The 19,901-nt window shown below is 36.7% G+C and overlaps 1 protein-coding gene and 1 pseudogene across 1 annotated transcript; one reads left to right on the top strand and one right to left on the bottom strand.

Annotated features, from left to right (window-relative positions):
- The first annotated feature begins 11,509 nt into the window (after positions 1-11,509).
- On the top strand, positions 11,510-12,299 carry LOC113306644 (zinc finger A20 and AN1 domain-containing stress-associated protein 1-like). Its single transcript, XM_026555557.1, has one exon. The coding sequence runs from the start codon at positions 11,682-11,684 to the stop codon at positions 12,189-12,191; it is 510 nt and encodes a 169-aa protein (XP_026411342.1). The 5' UTR covers positions 11,510-11,681; the 3' UTR covers positions 12,192-12,299.
- Positions 12,300-12,603: 304 nt separating this feature from the next.
- LOC113306198 lies at positions 12,604-14,332 on the bottom strand (annotated as a pseudogene).
- Positions 14,333-19,901: the final 5,569 nt, after the last annotated feature.

Genomic DNA, 19,901 nt, shown 5'->3' with positions numbered 1-19,901 from the left:
ACTCAGTCACTCTATTTCACCCTAGCAAAGGTAACAACTTGAATCGTGTGCCCCACCAAATCACTTGAAACAAAAGAAAACTAAAAATAGAAAGTGAAAAGGACTCGACAAGATATGGCGAAACTATCATGTTATTTCTAACACCTGAGCTCTGTGCTTTTATGAATAGACTCTATAGATGTTTCCATCTAGTCAGATTGGTTCCTCAACTCCTAAAACAAAAATGTTTCCATCCACTTAGATTGGTTAGTGTTATCCTTAATACGCATAAATTTCTAGGCTCTGGAGTTTATTTATTGCAACTAAAAAGTTTCTCCCATACCCCCAAACTTAAATCTAACATTGTCCTCAATGTTCTAAAGATGAAATTAAAAGCATGAACAAGGAGAAACGGTTACTATTTGAAGCAAAAGAGTTAAGGAAGGATATTACCGTGTTGCATGAGATGGGGTTACCTCCCAAAAAGTGCTAAGTTTAAAGTCTTCAGCCAGACTTAGAAAAGGTTTAGTCAACTCGAACCGTATAACAGTAGCCGGAATAACTGTGGGTCTTTAAAACCAAAAAGAGCTGACAAAAGGAAATTGCAGTCAACCAAGAAAATGTACAAGACTAGCATGCCCTTATCTAGTTTCTGGATAACTATCGCTAATTGCGGTTCAGGTTCAGGTTCTATGAAGGGGTCTAAATAGACTATTTTCCTCGGATGCATTTCCCCATAGGTAGGATCCAAATTATTAGGTCCTAGAGTCTGGAAAAACTCAGATAAGAACCTGGAGTCACAAAATAACCTAAATAATTTAGGATCCTCTAAGTCAATTAGGTATGACTTACAAAGTTGACCACAGTCAGAGTAGTGGTCATTCTGAAGCAAATGTGTCGATTCTAATTTCCTAAAGTACTTAGGCTTAGTCTCAGAACTTAATAAGTGACACATTTGAAATCTATACGTTCCCACAATTGGAAGAAAACTATTTGGTGGGAAACAAAGTCAATCTGGGTATCATAGCCTGGGCAGACCACATCAACTAGAGGATGGGTTTCTAACGACTGAACTTTTTTCAGGACATCATTAGGTTCGAGAAACCTAGTATGAAGATAATCTTGTAAGATGGTTGAGGCATGGATATTAAGTCCTATGTGAGGGGACTTTCTGAGAGTTAAAGGTAAAGCACTAGGAAAGTGATAATCACCCCCAAACTTAGAGTTTTCAGTGTCTCTAGATAGACTAGTCACAATCTCCCTAATTTCTAGATCATCAGATTCTTGGAAGTGGTCAATTGATTCTTCTAAGTTTTTATCAGGTAGTGCATCTTTACTCATCTCTACGAGTCTATGTTCTTCATTCAAAATTATTGTTTCTGAGTCGCTAGACTCTAAAACAACATTTTCAGAATAAACCCGTTCCTCTAAACCACTATCGGCTTCGTAATCAAAAGGAAATACTACATCGTCTAAAACGGTGGTATTCCTAATCAAATCTTCGTCCTCTTTAATAGGTGAATAATCATAAAATTTATTTGGATTTGAAGTAGAAATAATATAATCACTATAAAGCTCAATTGGATTACTAGATTCCTGATCACTATGCCTACATATTTCAGATTCTTCATCACTACTATCCTCATCATCATAATAGTACGAAGATGATTGAACCTTATCTAAATAAGTAGTGTTACCAATTATAACCTCGTTCTCTTGATTGTGTAAATAACTATCTTCATTCTCAAGGGTATTATTGGATACACTATATTGGCAATTCAAGTAATTTCGAGCAATTCTTTCGTTCGTCTCAGCTATCCGCTTGAGGTGGTCTTCTAAAGAAGGTTCACTCATTATTGTAGTTCTTTCGTCTATAATTATACTATTCATATCAGCTAACTTACGCGTCGACTCAGCTAACTTACGTGTTGACTCTAGTAAAGGGGAATTATCAGAAGGATCATAAAAAGGACTACTTTTCAATAGTTTGATTGTATCCTCTAGAGACGAAGAACTAGTACTATAATCTTCTTGCTCGTAAGACTGATGCATGTGTGGATAGTAATTGGGCTCACCATGGTATGAACCATAACCTTGAAAAGGTTGGCGTTCCCAACTACTATTCCCACCATGGTCATAAAAATGATGATGTACATATTCAAATTCAGATCGATACTCATTGTATTGGCTTCTATCATACCAGTTCGACATTCTTAATTGCAATGGAATTCTACACAACCACAAACAAGGCCGACTCGACTCCACCAAAACAAACCTAAAGATTTCTAGCAAACAAAAAGCATGATGGCTCCACTTAGATTGTTTCTAGACCAGCTTCTATCTTTCGAAAGGGAATTCGTTGCAATTTGAGAAAACCCCTCTGGAATCAATCCGAGTCAAAGTAAGTTGAATTGAGGCGAGGGAAGATCAGTGGAGCTTTGATACCCAAGGCCTCACCGCTATCACAAGGCAGCGCAGTCACGCATTCAACTTACAAAAACCATCATGAACTTTGGAGTGTGCTTAAAGAGCAACCAATATTTTTCGAACGAGTTTCCTATTAAGCTTGTTACCCTATCGGTCTCGTTCTATTCCAAATTTTAAAGCTTAGGTTCGCGTTCGGTTTCGTTTTCCTAAGGCGGGCAAGAAGAGAACGGTGATGAAATCCGAACCCTTATCTTGTTTAGGCCAGGCCTTTCCCTTTAGTAGGAAAATAAAGACAGTCTGGTTCGTCCTCAAACAATTATCACCTTAAGGCAGACAGTAACCCGCTTGCAGGAGATTCGCGGGTGTTTCGATTGGACTTACCTCCCGTACCAGACGGGCGATGAACCGTTGTCGTCGACTCGGGCCACGACTCCTATGTCGTGTGCGAACCCGAGGGGCCGAGACGATATAGTAATCGTCGTCCTTCCCTGCACACAGTTTATATAATAATTTTTTTTTAATAATAATACCCTTCCGTAAGGTTTAAAAAAAAGCAAAGTCCAATTGTTTAAAGTCCAAAATAAATAAAAAAAAAAAATTACAGTTTTCCTCACACACTCTAAAAAAATTAAAAATTAAAAATTAAAAATTAAATCCTAAAATTGTCCTTTTTTCTTCTCTTTTCGCTTTTCACTTTAAGCTTTTTCCTCTCCAAGTCCTTAGTGCTCCACTTCGAACCTGTAATCCAAAGACAAAAAGACAAAGTAAAAAGGAACAAATAATAAAAAAAAATAAACGTAAAAATTCTACCTAAGCACAAACCCGCGTCGGAGGCGCCAAAATGATTAAAAATTTAATGTGGGTTGTAGTTGTAGTGGTAAGGGGTATCGTTCAAACTCGGACTTGTGAAGGTGAAGGATTTTTAGATTTATAAAAATTATATACACAAAAATATTATCAATGGTGCAAGAGGTACTGGGGTTTAGGATTCCACCGAATTCATTTCTTAAGGTTCAAATAATGATTCTTTTAACAATTATAGCTCAGTAAATATATAAAATATATTGACTCTTATTTTGCCAAGATAAATTCTCCAAATATTAGATGTAAATGTTATGCATGAGGCATCAAATCATCTAAGCTAAGCATGCCGCATCAAATCAAATGACAACTAATTTTTTCAAATCATAATTTCAATTAAAATTAGTGCAAAAGTCATGAGAAGAATTAAATATAATTACCCAAGTGTGAAATAAGGCTTCCTCCATCACCCCAGTGTTGGGGTTTAGCTCCTCATATTAATCATAATCTCAAAATATATTATTATTGCTCCAAAGTTGATTACAAATGAGTAAAAAATGCAACAGAGAAATCGCAACAGCAGTTCCTGTTGCGAAGACGATGTTGGACTGTTACAGAGAAACAAATGGTGACGGAAAATAAAGTTCTGTGGCTGAATATGCTGTTGCGAAGATGAAGAAACTGTTGCGATTTGGATGAAGAAACCGTGGCCGATTCCTTGTTCTTCAGAGCAGCAGCAGCAGCAGTTTCTCTGTTAATTTTTCTCTCAATTCCTATGGATTCTACACTCCTCCTATCGACCCCAAACTCTCGACAGCGGCGCCATTTTGTTATAGTTTTGAAAGTGGTAGTAAAAGTTCGTTGCTCGGACTTGTAAAGATTTAAAAATAAAAATATGTACACAATATTTGTCACAATGAGCGAGAGGTACTGGGACTAATGATTCGGCCAATTTTCATAACATAGGGGTCAATGATTTATTCTCAACAATAATCGCTCAAAACATAAATTATATGGACTCTTATTTTGCCAAAGTAGATTTTCAAAACATTGATTGTAAGTCCTAAGCATGATGTATCAAAACACCTAAGCCAAGCATACATCATCAAATTAAATAACAACCAATTAATTAAAATCATATTTCAATTTTAAATTAATGCAAAAGTCTTAAAAAGAATTAATGAAATTACCCCAAGTATGAAGTTTGGCCTCCTCCGTCGTCCCAGTGTTGGGTTTTAGATCATCATAGTAAAAATGCTCTCAAAATAATTATTTATTGCTCAAAAAGTGGTTTACAAATGATGAAAAGGTGTAAAACAATTGAACAGAAAAATCGCAACAGAAATAACTGTTGCAAAGGCGTTGTTCAGCTGTTACAAGAAGAACGATAAATGATAACTGCTGTTGTACGACGAACTACGACCCACGTGTTGCGTCTTAGACACTGTTGATAAACGACTGCTGCTGCGAGTCTGTTCTTCGTGTTTTTCATCTTCATCAATGGCAGCAGCAGCAGAGAGAAATCATGGTTCTCGATTCTGCAGCGTTCCTTCTCTCCTCCCAACTCTCGACCCCTTTCTCCTTGACCTCAGTGAGCTATTTATACCCAACAACATCGATATCTTCCATCATAACTCCATATAATCTTCTCTTCAATTCTTTGCAGACGCGAGAATAATATTTTTGATTTTTTTCCTGTTTAATCGAAATCGTGTTTACCAAATATTCTCTTGGCTTCTGAAACTCTCTGAATCCTTCCTAATCTGGATATATTCGAATCCCAGCTGTATATCTTCTCATAACGCACGTATATCCTCCAACAGAATCCAATATTCTGAAAATATTCTCACGTCTCTGTTTACTTTGTTCTCCTATTCTAGCCCAAGTTGATCGATTAAATTGCTTGTACTAACTCTGTTTAGTGTACTCAAGTCCAGCCCAATGGATTTCGGGTGTTGAATCTCTTCAAAACAGCCCAAGAATTCAAATCAAAAATTCATGCAGATGTGAAGAACATTTCCCGCCAAAATAAAGTTTGAAATTTGAATAAGAAAAGGGTTGTCCCCCTATCCTGTCTTTGTGTCCCCTTAGTAATTTGGGCTGAAATAGTAATTCTTGGGTTGAAAAAGTAATTTTTCTGGTTTTCTCCGGGACATTTCTGGGACGTTTCCGGTACATTTCTGGGGCGCCTCCAGGACATTTCTGGGGTGCCTTTAGTACTTTTCTCCGGGGTGTAAATCATCACTTTTTGAGCAACTCTTTCTAGACAAGGGTATTTTCTCCAAAAATACCTAAACAAACATAAAAACACAATATTAGTACAAAAATAGAGTTCCAACAACACAGACATTGAGTACAAATTAGACACAAAAATGTGTCTATCAGTAAGATTGTGATTAATTTTAAAGTTGAATCAGAAAAATAACAACGAAATTAGAAAAATAGTTGCAGAGAGGGGGAAGAAAGGGTAAAAAAAAGAAGAAAGAAGAAGACTGAGAGTAAATAAAAGATTTACTCCCAATTCCCAAGATATTAACCCCATTAATTAATGCGATGATTGAAAATGAACGGACAGGAAAAAGCGGTTACAAGAGAAGTGTCAGATAACGAGTGGATGAAAAGACACGCGTAAGTTGACATGCTTAAATTAAGGAAATATGTCGGCAGGAAAGAATACAAAAAGGTGAATGGGTGCGGCAAAGTAAATTGGAATTTCTCATATCGCTCCCTTTGTCAAAAGAACGATATGAGAAGAGGCAAAATGTAGGAGTAAAATACCGCACACCTATTAGACATGCGAAATAACGACCATCGGGATTGAGCGAAGACAACCGCATACAATACATCCATAATGACGTAACAGATGACGTCGAGCTTAGTCATGAGAAAAGTGTGAAGAGCCATGCGATATTATAGAGCACGTGCGAAAAGAGTCAATGTAAGCGTGCGTCAATGACGCACGCCAGATCCGAAAATAAGGGCTTTATTAGCTGTCATCCACTATGTAAATCCCCATATAAAGGATCGAGCGACCTTGTATTCGAGAGATCTTTTTGTAGGGATGTCAATGGATACCCGAATATCCGTTATCCGTTCGAGTTCGTTCGAATAGTTAGGATATTACCCGACTTATCGGATATCGGTATCGGTAACGGATAATCTTATCGGATAATTACCTCTTAATGAAACGGATACGGTTGAGTTAGTATCCGACGGATAATTATCCCGTATCCGATAGTTAGGGTATATATGTAATTTTGTATACCATATTGTAGTTTAGGTTTTACTAAAATAGAAGGAGTAGAGTCGTATAGATAAGAGATTTTAGTGTTTTACTTTTACTAGCAGCGGCAGCACTGAGTCTCAGAGAAGATTTCTTCCACCGGACCACCGAAAACTTTGATTTTTTTTCAATTCATCAGCATCTCTTCCTCCAAAGCCAACACAGTAAGTTTGTTTCTTACTTTGTTTGATTTAAGCACAGGATTGTTGTTTGATTTTGCATTTTCTTAACAATTGTTCCTTAATTTCTTACTTTGTTTGATTTAAGCACATGATTGTTTTTTCAGATATTTGAGCAGGTGTATTTACAGTAAGGTATTCAATCTTCCACTCTAATCTCTTAAGTAGGGTTTTTGATTTTAATGTTGCGATTTAGTGATAAAGAAGAAGAAATTAAAGATTGGGTTTGGTGATTTAAAGATTATACATTGATGTTGTGGTTAGGGTATGAAGTGATAATTCAGAAATTCAATCTTTTCATGTATGATGTAGATGTACAGATCATATGCTATGAGGAATTAGGCCCTGGTGTTTTAGAATTCATACTTGGATATACATTGTCTTTTTGATAAACTCATAATTGACTTGGGAGTTTCTTTATTCTTTGTCGGTTTTACTGTATGTCAGTGTCAATGTCAAATATAGCATCCAATAATGTTCGTTGATCAAATTCCTGCACTCAGAAGAACGAAGCAAGTGCATCATCATTGAGAAAACGTCACCAACCAGAACCAGAAGCATAGAATCCCCAACCAAGTCCAAAATCAGAAGCAAACAATACTACAGAGGGTATTGTACAGACAAGTGAGGGAGTGAAAAAACTACAAACAATTTAGCATACAAAACAATTTGATGACCAGAAATGGTATCATTCCTCGGGGACTTATTTTTAGATTTTGCAAATTAGCCGATGATATTTGGTGCTTGCTATTGGATTCTTGAGAATTGGGTGGATGATTATCACAAGAAATGAGAGATTTCCTTGGGTGGATGATTATCATAAAACCATTCTTCCTTTTCCTGTATATTTTGTTGCTCTCTTGCTGAATTTTGCATCCCTTGTTATGTATATTTTTGTTTACTACAAACTAACTCATTTCATCGTTTTGCAGGTATGTTTATAAGGAGGGGATAGCATGGAAGAAGAAAAAAAGAATCCGAGGAAGTCATAGATGTGTGATAAGATCAACTGACCAAGGACAAGGAACTTCAACTTTTTGTATATCCTTGTTTTTTTTTTTTTGAATGAACAGCAGAACAGATACTCTGTTTGTTCAGTTGTTCTTTTCATTTCTTTTTGTAAGAAAAGGATCTGCAGACTGCATTACTTAAAAGTCTTTATTCGACATTTCAACTATTGCCCAAATTACTATTCAATTATTTTTGATTTATTATCAGAAACGGATAATTAACGGATATTATCGAATATCCGTTACTCTTAACGGAACGGTTATCGAATGAAAATTTCAATATCCGTCGGATTTTATAGGATAGCGGATATCCGGTAGAATTAACGGTAACGGATGCGGTATAGCCATTATCCGTTCTGATAGCTACCGTTGACAGCCGTATCTTTTTGAGAGTTTAGACAGGGAATCTAGGAGAGAGAGAAATATTGTTTGTTCTCCAAGTTAGAGTTTTCTTGTTATTTTGATCCAAATTAAAGATCCAGTGAATGTTCTTATGAATTTTATGATGATTACTTGAGCTCTTCTATAGATTTCATTAAGGGTGTAGTTGTAGGATTTCCTGCAACTACAATTGTGGTAGCGGGTGATTGGTTCTTTGTTCCTACTTGTCAGTTGTAACTTTCTTCCTTCACTGCTAGTTGGTAATTCATTTTTCACAAAATTGGTTAAAAAGACCAAAATCAATAATTCCTGGGTGAAAAGGACATTTAGATTTTGATATTGTTTAAATGGACAAAAATGTAAAAATAACCAGGATGTAAACAGTTTCATCCTACCCATTTTTAAATACTTTTTTTTATTTTTAATTTACATCGGGATGCATCCAGTTTTATCCTTGCTATTTTTTAAGTTTAAGTCTGGATGAATCCAGTTTCATCCTTGCTAATTTTTTAGTGTCCATTTCACTGATAATAATTTTTACTCGTCCATTTGAACCATGTTTTAGAAATATTTGGACAAATGACCCATTTTCCGTTCATTTTTTCCATGGATGGTGCAAGGTATGATCTATTCGGTTTACCTAAGTAGGACGAATCGAGCAGGCTGGACCACGCCTTTGTTCAGAGTGCCAGATGCGCACTGTGTATACTAGTAGTAATACAATGTTAATTTGCGTCATTGGGTGCTGCACTTAACACGCTATATAAGCTAAACTAAAAAGAGGAAAGATATTATCATATTATTTCATATATTGAACGTTATTTTTGTGAATAAAAATCAAACCGTAACGGATTCGAAGCTAATATTTTGAGAATATGTTCCTCTTACCAGGTTCTACATATCTACCAAAAATTAGCACACTCCGAAATATAAAACCTCATAATCTACCGGTCATAATTTTGACGGCCAGAAATCCGTTGATTTTCAACGGTTCATTTTCAAAATAGTAGACGATGGTGTTATAGTACGCTGATTTTCCGTGGGAACGTAGATCTATGTAATAGTAATATATCCCCAAAATATTAGTTTCAAATCCATTACGGTCTGGTTTTCATTCGCAAAAATGATCTCCAACATGTGAGATTATGTGATAATAGAAGTATGAAGGGATCCCCTCAACTAAAAATTAAAAAACAAGTGCGATGTGATAACAAAAGTGAAAATTGTACGTTGACATAATGAATTAGGCCAGGTTTGTCGCCGTTACCATTTGATGTATTTCATAACGCCAAAAATTCTTCAGTTCAAGGAGGGCTGCATTAACCCAAACCTTCATCCTTGTGAGTATTAGGAGACATGATTGTCTTAACCCAAACCTTCATCCTTCACGGTTTGTTGCCGTTACCATTTGCCGCCGTTACCATTTGATGTATTTCATAGTGATTCCTTTTTCCACATAAAGAACAACATCGTGGTTTTGAGACATGATTGTCTTAATCCAAACCTTCATCCTTCAGGTGCACATTTTGCAAGTGACTCTCAGTAGGTACTTCCTTGTAGATATTTTTCTTTATACTGGGTAAAACCTTGTGAGTATTAGGAGATGGTGTAGAAGATGACTTAATCATCAAAACAGAGTTTTCCTTTTTCAGGATGTTACACTGTTCTTGGGAAAGTTGCAGAGATGTAACAAGTTTCTCTTTTTTAATACGAAAGTTGTTTATTTCTGATGAATGATCCCTGATTAAATGATTTTCTCTAATTGAGTCTTCTCTAACAGTATCTTCAAGAGAACTAATATTTTCATGTTGTAAAGTAGTTTCTTGAACCAGTTTTTCGCCATTGTCAGAGAGAGAACTTGTGTTTATTATTGATGAATCAGATTACCTGTTAGAGTTTTTACAAAGCTTATTTAAAGCTATTACAGACAAACAGGAGAACTTATTACAGATAGGTCAATACTTGACCAATTGACTTATGACAGCTGTATTGACTCACACACTTAACACATACATGCACAATATCTCTAATAGATACTACGAGACTTGACGATTGACCCAAGTGTAGTAACATCAAGGGGCCATATTTTTGTGAAAGATCTCGGAAGGATCGGTGAGCTAGCGCTCCTACTTGATGAAGGTTACCAATTATCGGAAACCTCGGTGGAGAAGGTGGTAGTTTATAAGTATTGTATCTTTTTGACAGAGAACAAATTCTATGAAGTAAAACAGATACGGCAAGTATTAGAAATGAGACTGATAGCAAGTGTAGGTTTGAATACTCTTTTATTGATTCTCTTAATCTTTGCTGCAGCAATAGAAGGAGAGATGGTACATCCATCCTTTGTTAGTTGCGCTAATGATGATTTATAATGATACAAGCTAAAAACCTACAAACTGATTTGCTTATGTCAAGAAAATTAAGGTATTATATTGTAAAATTGGGCATGGTGACTGGGACACTGAGCATCAATAATTGAGCAATTTTTGTAAAATATCTAGTTTAACTTGTAGAGAATGATCAATACAAAGGGGTGAAAGTGATGAATGAACCAGAACAATCAAGCTAAAGTTTCTAGGGTCCATGTGCACGATGGGTGTGACCCAACTTGTTAGGCAGTTTTGTTTAAGATAAGATGCTATTTCTTTCATCGATAGTTATATCCTTGAAAAACACACACAAAGTCTGTATAGTATCGCAGTCAAGTATCCACATTAATATACTGTTAATTTGCGGAAAATGTCCAAGTGTACCTTGATATAATCAAGGCCAGCTTTGGTCATCGGCTGTTACCGTTTGACGTGTATCATCCAGACGGAAACGTTTTCTGTTCAAGAAGGACCTTTATTGCAATATACTGCTTCAAAGTCTTGTACCCTGTTTATCCATCTACTGCAAAGAAAAAAAAAAGAAAAAAAAACATCCATGCTTGTACACGGAATGCACGATAATTCATAATTTTTATGCACTTGCTCTACCGTAAACTCACATGAAGTATTTATTCATTGGTGGTTCGATACTTGCGAACAATTACTTGATCTTTTACAAGACAAGGTCTGCAGTAGACTTGGTTGAAATTTGAGTTCATCAGTCCACGATCCATCACTCATCACTGAATTTTTTCATTGAAACAACATACATCTTCTCTCCATCTGTTGTACCAGAGGTACCTATCTCAGTAGGAGACTAAAATTGAGATGCAATTTCAAAACCAAGCCACTTTTCCGAAATCTATTGAGAATTTGAGATCATTCCTAAATTAAGAGTTTAAATATTAAAAGTATAAAACAATAATTTAGAAGAGAATACTACACGTCCAGTTCTAAAATATTTAAGTGTTTCGGAATAGGAAATCCTAATTCCTAATCTAATAAGGAAACAGTATTTATTGTACCACTACTATAAATACACGTCTACTTCTAAAATTTAAGTGCTTTGAGATAGGAAATCCTAATTCCTAATCTAACGAGGAAGCGGTATTTATTGTACAACTATAAGTACATGAGCCCATGGCCATGCTATTATAAAATACACACCTCTTAAGATTTTTTTTACTATCAGACTTCTCTTACGATTTTTTTTTCCTCTTAAGATTTTTTTCCTGTACTATCTAAATCAAGGATGGCATCACAAGACAGTTTTAGTGGATGTGAAGCACGTATACTTTGTGTAAACAGATGTGGATTTTTCGGAACAGCAGCCAATATGAACTTATGTAGCAAGTGCTATAGGGATCAACTCAAGGCAGATGAACAATCAGTTTTAGCCGAAGCGGCTTTCGAGAAATCTGCAAACCCTAAGATAGATCTTACAACCCAAGCAGAATCAGTTGGCTCGAGTGATTCTAGTGTTGCATACGAGACTACGGCTTCGCCAAGTTCAGCATCATCAGATTCACCAACATCCAGTAGTAATGGAGAAAGTGGTACAGTAGCGAAGAATAGATGTTTTAGTTGTAACAAGAAACTGGGATTGACAGGGATCAAGTGCAAGTGTGGACTAGTTTTCTGCTCAGCTCACCGCTACCCTGAGAAGCATTCATGTGAATTCGACTACAAGGGAGTCGGAAGAGAAACGCTTGCAAAATTGAATCCTCAAGTCAAGGCGGACAAGATGATTGACAGATTTTAAACCTAAATATTATCTCTGGATATCATTTTGACAGAATATTGTATTCGTCAAATAATTCTTAATACGTATTAATTTTGAATTTCTAATATATGAGTAATTTTTAATAAATTTTAATTCTCAAACACAACATCCGATTTGAATCAACCACAACAGTTAGTAGACATCACCAGGAGTGGAGCTCTAAGGAAGGAAAAATCTTGTTATGGTTGGGCAATTAAGTATCTTGGGAACCAAATTAATGGTCCTATTGCCCAAATTTGTTGCAACCCTAAGTGAGTCTTGCTTAGCAAAATCCATCAGAGACAGTTTTTGCTGCTCGACGGTAATGAAACATGAAATAAAAAAAATGAATTTATAAACACAAAACAGAAACATATTTCTTAACTTTTCTGACAAATTAACAAAACGGGATATCGTATATATTACATTTAAAAGAAAGATGCATATGCATGCAATACTATACTTTCTCTATTACTAAAAGAGAGCCAGTTCGATACGATGGTCAACAGATTCAAATATACAAACTGTTTTCACAAGCGTGACTATTAATTTGTTCCATCGTCAAGCCGAGGCGATGCATATATTTCCGGAACAACGTTAAGAGGGGTCTTCTTATTAACCGTAAGACCGAAAGCTTCAGTCATGTCAAGGTCCTCTCTTTTGTCACCAGCAGGAAGTTCCCAGATGAAGTAGTACAGGAGATTGGCAAGACCGTACTCAACAACCGTGAGGCTAAACAATATTCCTGGACAGCCTCGTCTTCCTGACCCAAACGGAAGGAATTCAAATTCTTGGCCCATAAAATCGATGTGGTTGTTAATAAATCTCTCAGGGAGAAACTCTTCTGGGTCGTCCCAAAGTTTAGCATCTCTATGAATTGCCCACACATTGATGTAAACTATGGTGCGCGGAGGGATATTGTGGCCCCCTATTTGGGTACCCTTGGATGATTCTCTTGGAGCTAAAGTAGGTACAGGTGAATGTAGTCGTAAAATCTCTTTTACAATGCATATCAGATAGTCCATTTGTTTAATGTCCTCCTCTTCTAACTTACATTTGTTTCCCACTACTCTTCTCACCTCATCTTGAGCTATTTTCATCACTTTCGGATTTTTAATAAGATCCGCAATTGCCCATTCCATGATTGTCGCTGTTGTATCGGTTCCACCCGTAAATATATCCTGGTAGTGACAAAGAAATATGATTGACTTAATAATAATAATTAGTGAACGAGTATATATGCTAGGAAAACATTTGAGGAGAGTGAGAAGTTCAACCAGGATTATTGCTTTAACATTATCGCGAGAGATATTTGGATTGTCCTTCCGAGAAAGGAGCAGAATATCCGTCAAGTCTAGTTTATTCATATCTTCTACTTGGCCATGACCATCTTGTAATTTGGAATGACGAAGTAGATGCTCGTCAATGACTTGGTCAAAGAAAGCATCAAGTTCTTGAGACACCTTCTTAAGCTTACTTGTTAATCCACTAACAACATCCAACCAACCTAAAGATGGAAAGTAATCACCAAAACTAAAAGCTCCGAGCAACCTGAAAACATCTCTTGACAGTTGGCCGAATTTGTTTTCATCAACACTTTCGTACTTAGCACCAAGAGCACACCTTGAAACTATGTTGTTTGCCAGAGTTAGCAGTAATTTACTAAGATTAATTACTACTTCTCCCTCTTCCATTGAGGAACATGAACTCGATATCTTCTGGATTACAGCGTCGACTTCTTCTTTTCTCACGTTCTTCAATGATTGAACCCTTTTTACACTCAATAGCTCTAGAACGCAAATCTTCCTCACTTGCCTCCAGTATTAGCCGTAAGGTGCAAAACCAATATCAGTACATCCATAGAATAACGCCTTCGTAGCGGTACTAGAAGGTCTATTTGCAAAGACAAGATCTTGGTTTTTCAATATCTCTTTTGCCATTTCCGCGGAGGAAACTATGAGAGTTGGCGATTGGCCCAAGTGTAATAGCATCAATGGACCATACTTTTGAGAAAGATGTCGGAAGGATTGATGAGCTAATGTTCCTATTTGATGAAGGTTACCAATTATCGGAATCGTCGGTGGAGAAGGTGGTAGTTTATAGTATTGGGTGATTTTGATAATGAGCAAACTTTGTGGGTCTTAAACAGAAGTAAAATAGATAATGCAAGTATTAGAAATGAGACTGATAGTAAGTGTAAAGTTGAATAGTGTGCTATTGCTTCTCTTAACCATTGCTGCAGTACCACAAGGAGAGATTGTACATCCATCATTTGCTTATCGCGTTGGTAATGGTTTATGCTCATATTAGAAACCTACAAACTGATTTGTGTATATAGACAAATTAAGGTACTGTGTTGTGAATTTGAACAACGTTACTGGAAAAATGAGCAGCCTTAATAATTGAGCAACATTGTGAAATATCTGTTTTAACTTATATAGAGGATGACCAGTACAAAAGAGTGGAGTGATGAATGAACAAAAACGATCAAGCTTAAGAATCTGGCTCAGTTCGACATGGATAGTAGTTGTTTTGGACTGATTTACCTGACCTGAGTCCCAACTCCCTACAGTAACTTGAAGACATCTACAGTTATTATATGGTTCTTATGCACGATAGATGTGATCCTAAAGTGTACCTCAATTTTGTTTACAATGTGAATTCCAGATGAGCATTGTACCTTTGGGACAGATTTCTAGCTAGCCTTAAACGTTTCACAGTCTAACTTTAAAAACGAATTACCGCTGAACCTCTCAAATTTCGTGCCTGTTTGTTGCTTCTACTTATCCTATGCAGGATGCTTCATCAGTTGTGTGAGGTAAAGTAATTTTAGAAGATAAGAGTTCTTACAGACAAGAAGACTGGCAGAGAAAGGACCAACCATAACACAACAAATGTCAAAGGAAATAGACAAATAAACAAACAGCAGGTGGCACCCTTTCATAGGTTGAAAACTTAACCACTATTACCCCCTCAAGCTGAGCTGTTGGAGATGTGAAGGAAGACTCAGAACACTCAGCTTATTTTTGAGCAATGCAAATCTTGGTCCATGCAGCCCCTTTGTAAAGATGTCTGCAATCTGGTATATAGTGGAGATGTAGGAGACTTTCAAATTCATGGGATGCACAAGTTCCCTTACAAAGTGAAAGTCTAAAGCCATGTGTTTCATTTTGATGTGAAATACTGGATTAGATGCTAAGGATAGGGAGTTGATGTTGTCACAGGATAGATGAGGAGGCACATCTAGAAAGATGTGAAGATCTTGTAATAGCTGACATATCCAAACTAATTCTGCAGAGGCTTGAGCAAGAGCCCTGTATTCATCCTCAGTAGAGGATCTTGCAACTGTGGCTTGTTTCTTTGAAGACCAGGATATTGGATTATTTCCAAAGAATAGACAGAAACCATAGGTAGACTTTCTGTCATCAGGTGAACCTGCCCAATCAGCATCACTAAACCCCTGAAGAACCTGCAATCCCTAGGTGAAAAATAAGCCATGATCAAGTGTGCCTTTAACAAACCTGAGAATTCTCTTTGCTGCAATCATATGAGTTGTAGTAGGTTGATGCACGAATTGGCAGACTTGATTTACTGATAAGCACGGTTCAGGTCTTGTCCATGTTAGATATTGCAGAGCCCCAACTAAGGATCTATATTCAGTAGGATTGAAAAGAATGTCACCATCATGTGCACTTAACTTTTGACTTGAAGAGGTAGGAGTTGAACAGATCTTTGCACCAACCATATTGAATTTATGTAGAAGATCAATAACATACTTGGTTTGGCATAGAAAAAGTCCATGTGAATTTCTTTTTACCTCAAGGCCCAAGAAGAAATGTAGGTCTCTTAAATCTTTAATGGGAAACTGTTTGCTGAGTGAAGCAATCAGAGTAGCACAGCTAGAAGCAGAATTCCCAGTAACAAGAATGTCATCCACATAAATGAGCACAACAAGGATAAGCTTATCAGATGTGAGAACAAACAAAGAAGTATTTGCAGATGAAGCTTTGAAGCCAGGTGCTAAAAGTGCAGCATGAAGTTTGTCATACCAGGCCCTAGGTGCCTGTTTTAGGCCATAGATAGATTTTTGAAGCCTGCAAACATAATTTGGGTGATCTTTGTCCACAAAACCAGGTGGTTGTTGCATGAACACCTCTTCTTGAAGATTCCCATGCAAAAAGGCATTGTTAACATCAAGTTGCGTGATTTTCCATTTGAAGTGAATTGCTAAAGAAAGAAGCAATCTTATTGTTGTAGGCTTAGCTGCAGGACTGAATGTCTCATTGTAGTCCAGACCCTCTTGCTGATGAAATCCCTTAGCCACAAGTCTGGATTTAAGTTTTTCAATTGTGCCATCTGCATTTTTTTTTTACTCTAAAGACCCACTTACAACCTATCACATTTTGGTTGGGTGATGGAGCTTCTGGTGTCCAAGTGCCAGCATCTTTCAGTGTTGTATGTTCTGTTACTAAAGATTTTCTCCACTTAGGATCCCTGTAAGCTTGAGTAAAGCAGGTGGGTGTAATGGTAGATATTTTGTTAGAATATCAGGAGAGATAGGATGAGCAGTGGCTGAGAATGTTTTTGGTTTAAATATACCAGATTTGCCTCTAGTAAGCATGCTATGAGCATTGGTGATAGGAGGGGCAGTTGACACGTCATCAACATGAGTGACAGTTGAAGTAGGTGGTACAAAAGTGACAGAAGCACTTGTGGTGATAGATGTGGATGGACTTGTGGGGCTATCAGATGAATGTTTAGACATAAAATGATCTTGAGTAAGAGTGCAATAACTAGGTGAAGAATTAGTGAAAATAGTTGAGTAAGGAAAAACATTTTCATTAAAAACTACATGTCTACAGATGTACACTCTCCCTGAAATTGGTTCAAGACATCTGAAGCCTTTTTGCTTGTCACTGTATCTTAGCAAAACACAATGCATACTTCTTGGAGCCAGTTTGTTAGGAGCATATGGTCTTAACCAAGGAAAACATGAACAGCCAAAGCTCTTTAGATTGTTATAATTAGGATTTTTGTGAAAGAGTTTTTCAAAAGGAGATTGAAAATTGATGGATTTTGTAGGTAATATGTTTATAATGTAATTGGTTGTTAGGAAAGCATCAACCCAAAAAGATTCAGGTAGATGTGCTTGAATTAAGAAAGTCCTACCAATATCAAGTAAATGTCTATGCTTAGCTTCTGCGTAACCTCATGCTTAATGCCATGAAGAGCAGTAAAGCTGGCAAGTTCAGAGTTAATGATTCTCCACCTCCATCAGACCTTATGGTACTGATTTTTAAAGATAAAACATTTTCTATTTGAGCTTTGAATGTGAAGAACACAGATTTAAAATCATATTTAGCATATAGAGGAAACAACCAACAAAATTTAGTAAAATCATCTATAATGTTGACATAGTATAGGTAGCCACTATTAGATAAAACAGGAGAAGGACCCGAAAGATCCATATGTAAAAGTTCTAGGGGTCTAGAGCTAGTACTAGAAGAAAGAGTAAATGGTTGTTTGTGTGATCTTCCTAGTTGACAAGTTTCACAAAACACAGGTTGTTTCATTACATTTTTATTGTCTAAAGAACTAAACACTTTCTGAAGTGTTTGAAAGGATGAATGTGCCAGTCTTCTATGCCAGATATCTGGAGAAACACAGTTTGTGTGAAGAGCTTTAATGTCTTTGAAAGTATTGGAGATTGAATAGGGTATAGACCATTAAGCTGAGGGAAGATCCTGCAACGAATAACCAGCAGAGGAAAAGGTTATTGTGCGGTGATTGTCTGTTGTAAATCTGTGCACATATAAGAGTTTATAAGATGCACTAGGAACATGAAAAATATTTTGTAGAGACTGAAGTTTGGTCCTCAATTGAATGATATGAGTAGCAGAGGCCTGAGAGAATCTTGCTTCAATGTTCTGCCATAGTTGTTGAGCATATGTAGCTCCAACCATATAAGGTACCACTGAGTCAGAGAAAGTTGAGTTAAGAAGAATAATGATGGTTGAGTCTTCATCCAGCCAATTGGGATAAGCTGGATTGATGACATTATTTTCTTCATTAGGTCGTGAAGTAAATTGAGGTGGACATACGGTGGTTCCATCAAGATATCTGGTGAGACGAAATTTGTTGAACAAAGCTAAAACAAAAGATCTCCAGGTGAGATAATTATCCTCAGTAAGTTTCAAATGAATAATACTAACTAATTAATTAAAGGGTAGTTTTTAAAATGGAGTTATAGTAACCATTATAGGAAGAATAAGGTTTCTCATATTAGAAAAATTGAATCACAGAGAAAACGAAAAACAAAAATTAAAAAAATAATAGAGTGATTCAGTGATAGAAGGAAAGAGGATCTGAGAAATTAGGTTGGATATAACTCCATTGATGATAAGAAAAACTTGGATCGAGATTTTTGCTCTGATACCAAGGTAAAGTAGTTTTAGAAGATAAGAGTTCTTAAGACAAGAAGACAGAGATGCCAGATTAATATACTGCCAGAATAACTGAAAGAAAAGAAAGGACCAACCATAACACAACATGTGTCAAAGGAAATAAACAAATAAACAATCAGCAAGTGGCACCCTTTCATAGGTTGAAAACTTAACCACTATTAGTGTGAACACGGAAATGACGATGGTGTCTTCATGTCCACAAACAATATTTGCATGATGAGTGAAATCAATGAAATAGTTGAAGTACATGTAATGCGACATATAATAAATACTTGTAAGACTCAGAGGCTTCGGGCTCGTCCTCGTATTGCATCATAAGGGTATGTATGATGAATTAATCATTGCATAACGAGTAAACTAGAAGATTATAAGTGCAGAATATAAATAAGATGATGATTTACGTGGTTCAACACTAAGGCCTACCTCCACGAGGTTGGTTTTCCACTATGTATTATGTAAGATTACAATGGATAGTCGAGTGACTCTGAGTAGGGAACGATGCTAGATTCATACTTACTCTTGAATTTATCTCTCCTGAACTATAGTTCTCTCGCTAAAATTGGCCGACCCCTTCTCTCTTGGTGGAGCTGGGTATTTATAGATCTATGGAATGGGATCCTCCTCTCTGAGACAGCTTTTCCTTATCTTCTTGGTAAGTGTGTCCATCCCAATGTTATCTTCGTTTGGAACCGATGGTCCCCAGTGGTATCCTGCTGATACGATGATCCTCCTCTGGCTCCTCCATGGAAGTGTTGACACGTGCCCTAGGTGCATAGTATTCAATGCGGGTGATTGGGACAGTCTGCAAGCCTCAGACAACTGTTGAAGCGTGTGTCATCTTCATTTCCTCTCAGCCATTCGATCTGGGTCTCTCGTGAGATGGTAAAAAGTGATCCCATAAGTCTTTCTATGGTACTTCGCAATGGCCCTATCCTCCATTGCTCCTTGATTTAGCATCGTCGGATCCATGTAATGATAGTCACGTGGCAGATGATGGAGATGCATGCCCTTTGGTTGTCACTACGTGTCATCAGTGCCTTGATGCCCATTTCAGTTGATGGAGTACAAGTATTTCCTTCTTGAAACGTGTTCGACCACATATTATGTGTATACAAGTTGATTATGTGGATGCTGAGAACCGGCAATACACTGTTATGTTATTAATATGGTGTTAATTTGGCATCATTATGTATCTGCAAAGAACATGCTATATAAGCTGAATTTAAAAAAAAAAAAAAAAAAAAAA

Source organism: Papaver somniferum, chromosome 8 (genome assembly GCF_003573695.1).
Source record: "Papaver somniferum cultivar HN1 chromosome 8, ASM357369v1, whole genome shotgun sequence".
Classification (NCBI taxonomy): domain Eukaryota; kingdom Viridiplantae; phylum Streptophyta; class Magnoliopsida; order Ranunculales; family Papaveraceae; genus Papaver; species Papaver somniferum.
The sequence above is the reverse complement of the archived record's forward strand: the minus strand, read 5'-3'. Positions and strand labels throughout refer to the sequence as shown.

What these genes read in the sequence shown, in the direction of transcription:
- LOC113306644 (XM_026555557.1), top strand. Translation starts at nt 11,682, where the DNA reads ATGGCATCACAAGACAGTTTTAGTGGATGTGAAGCACGTATACTTTGT.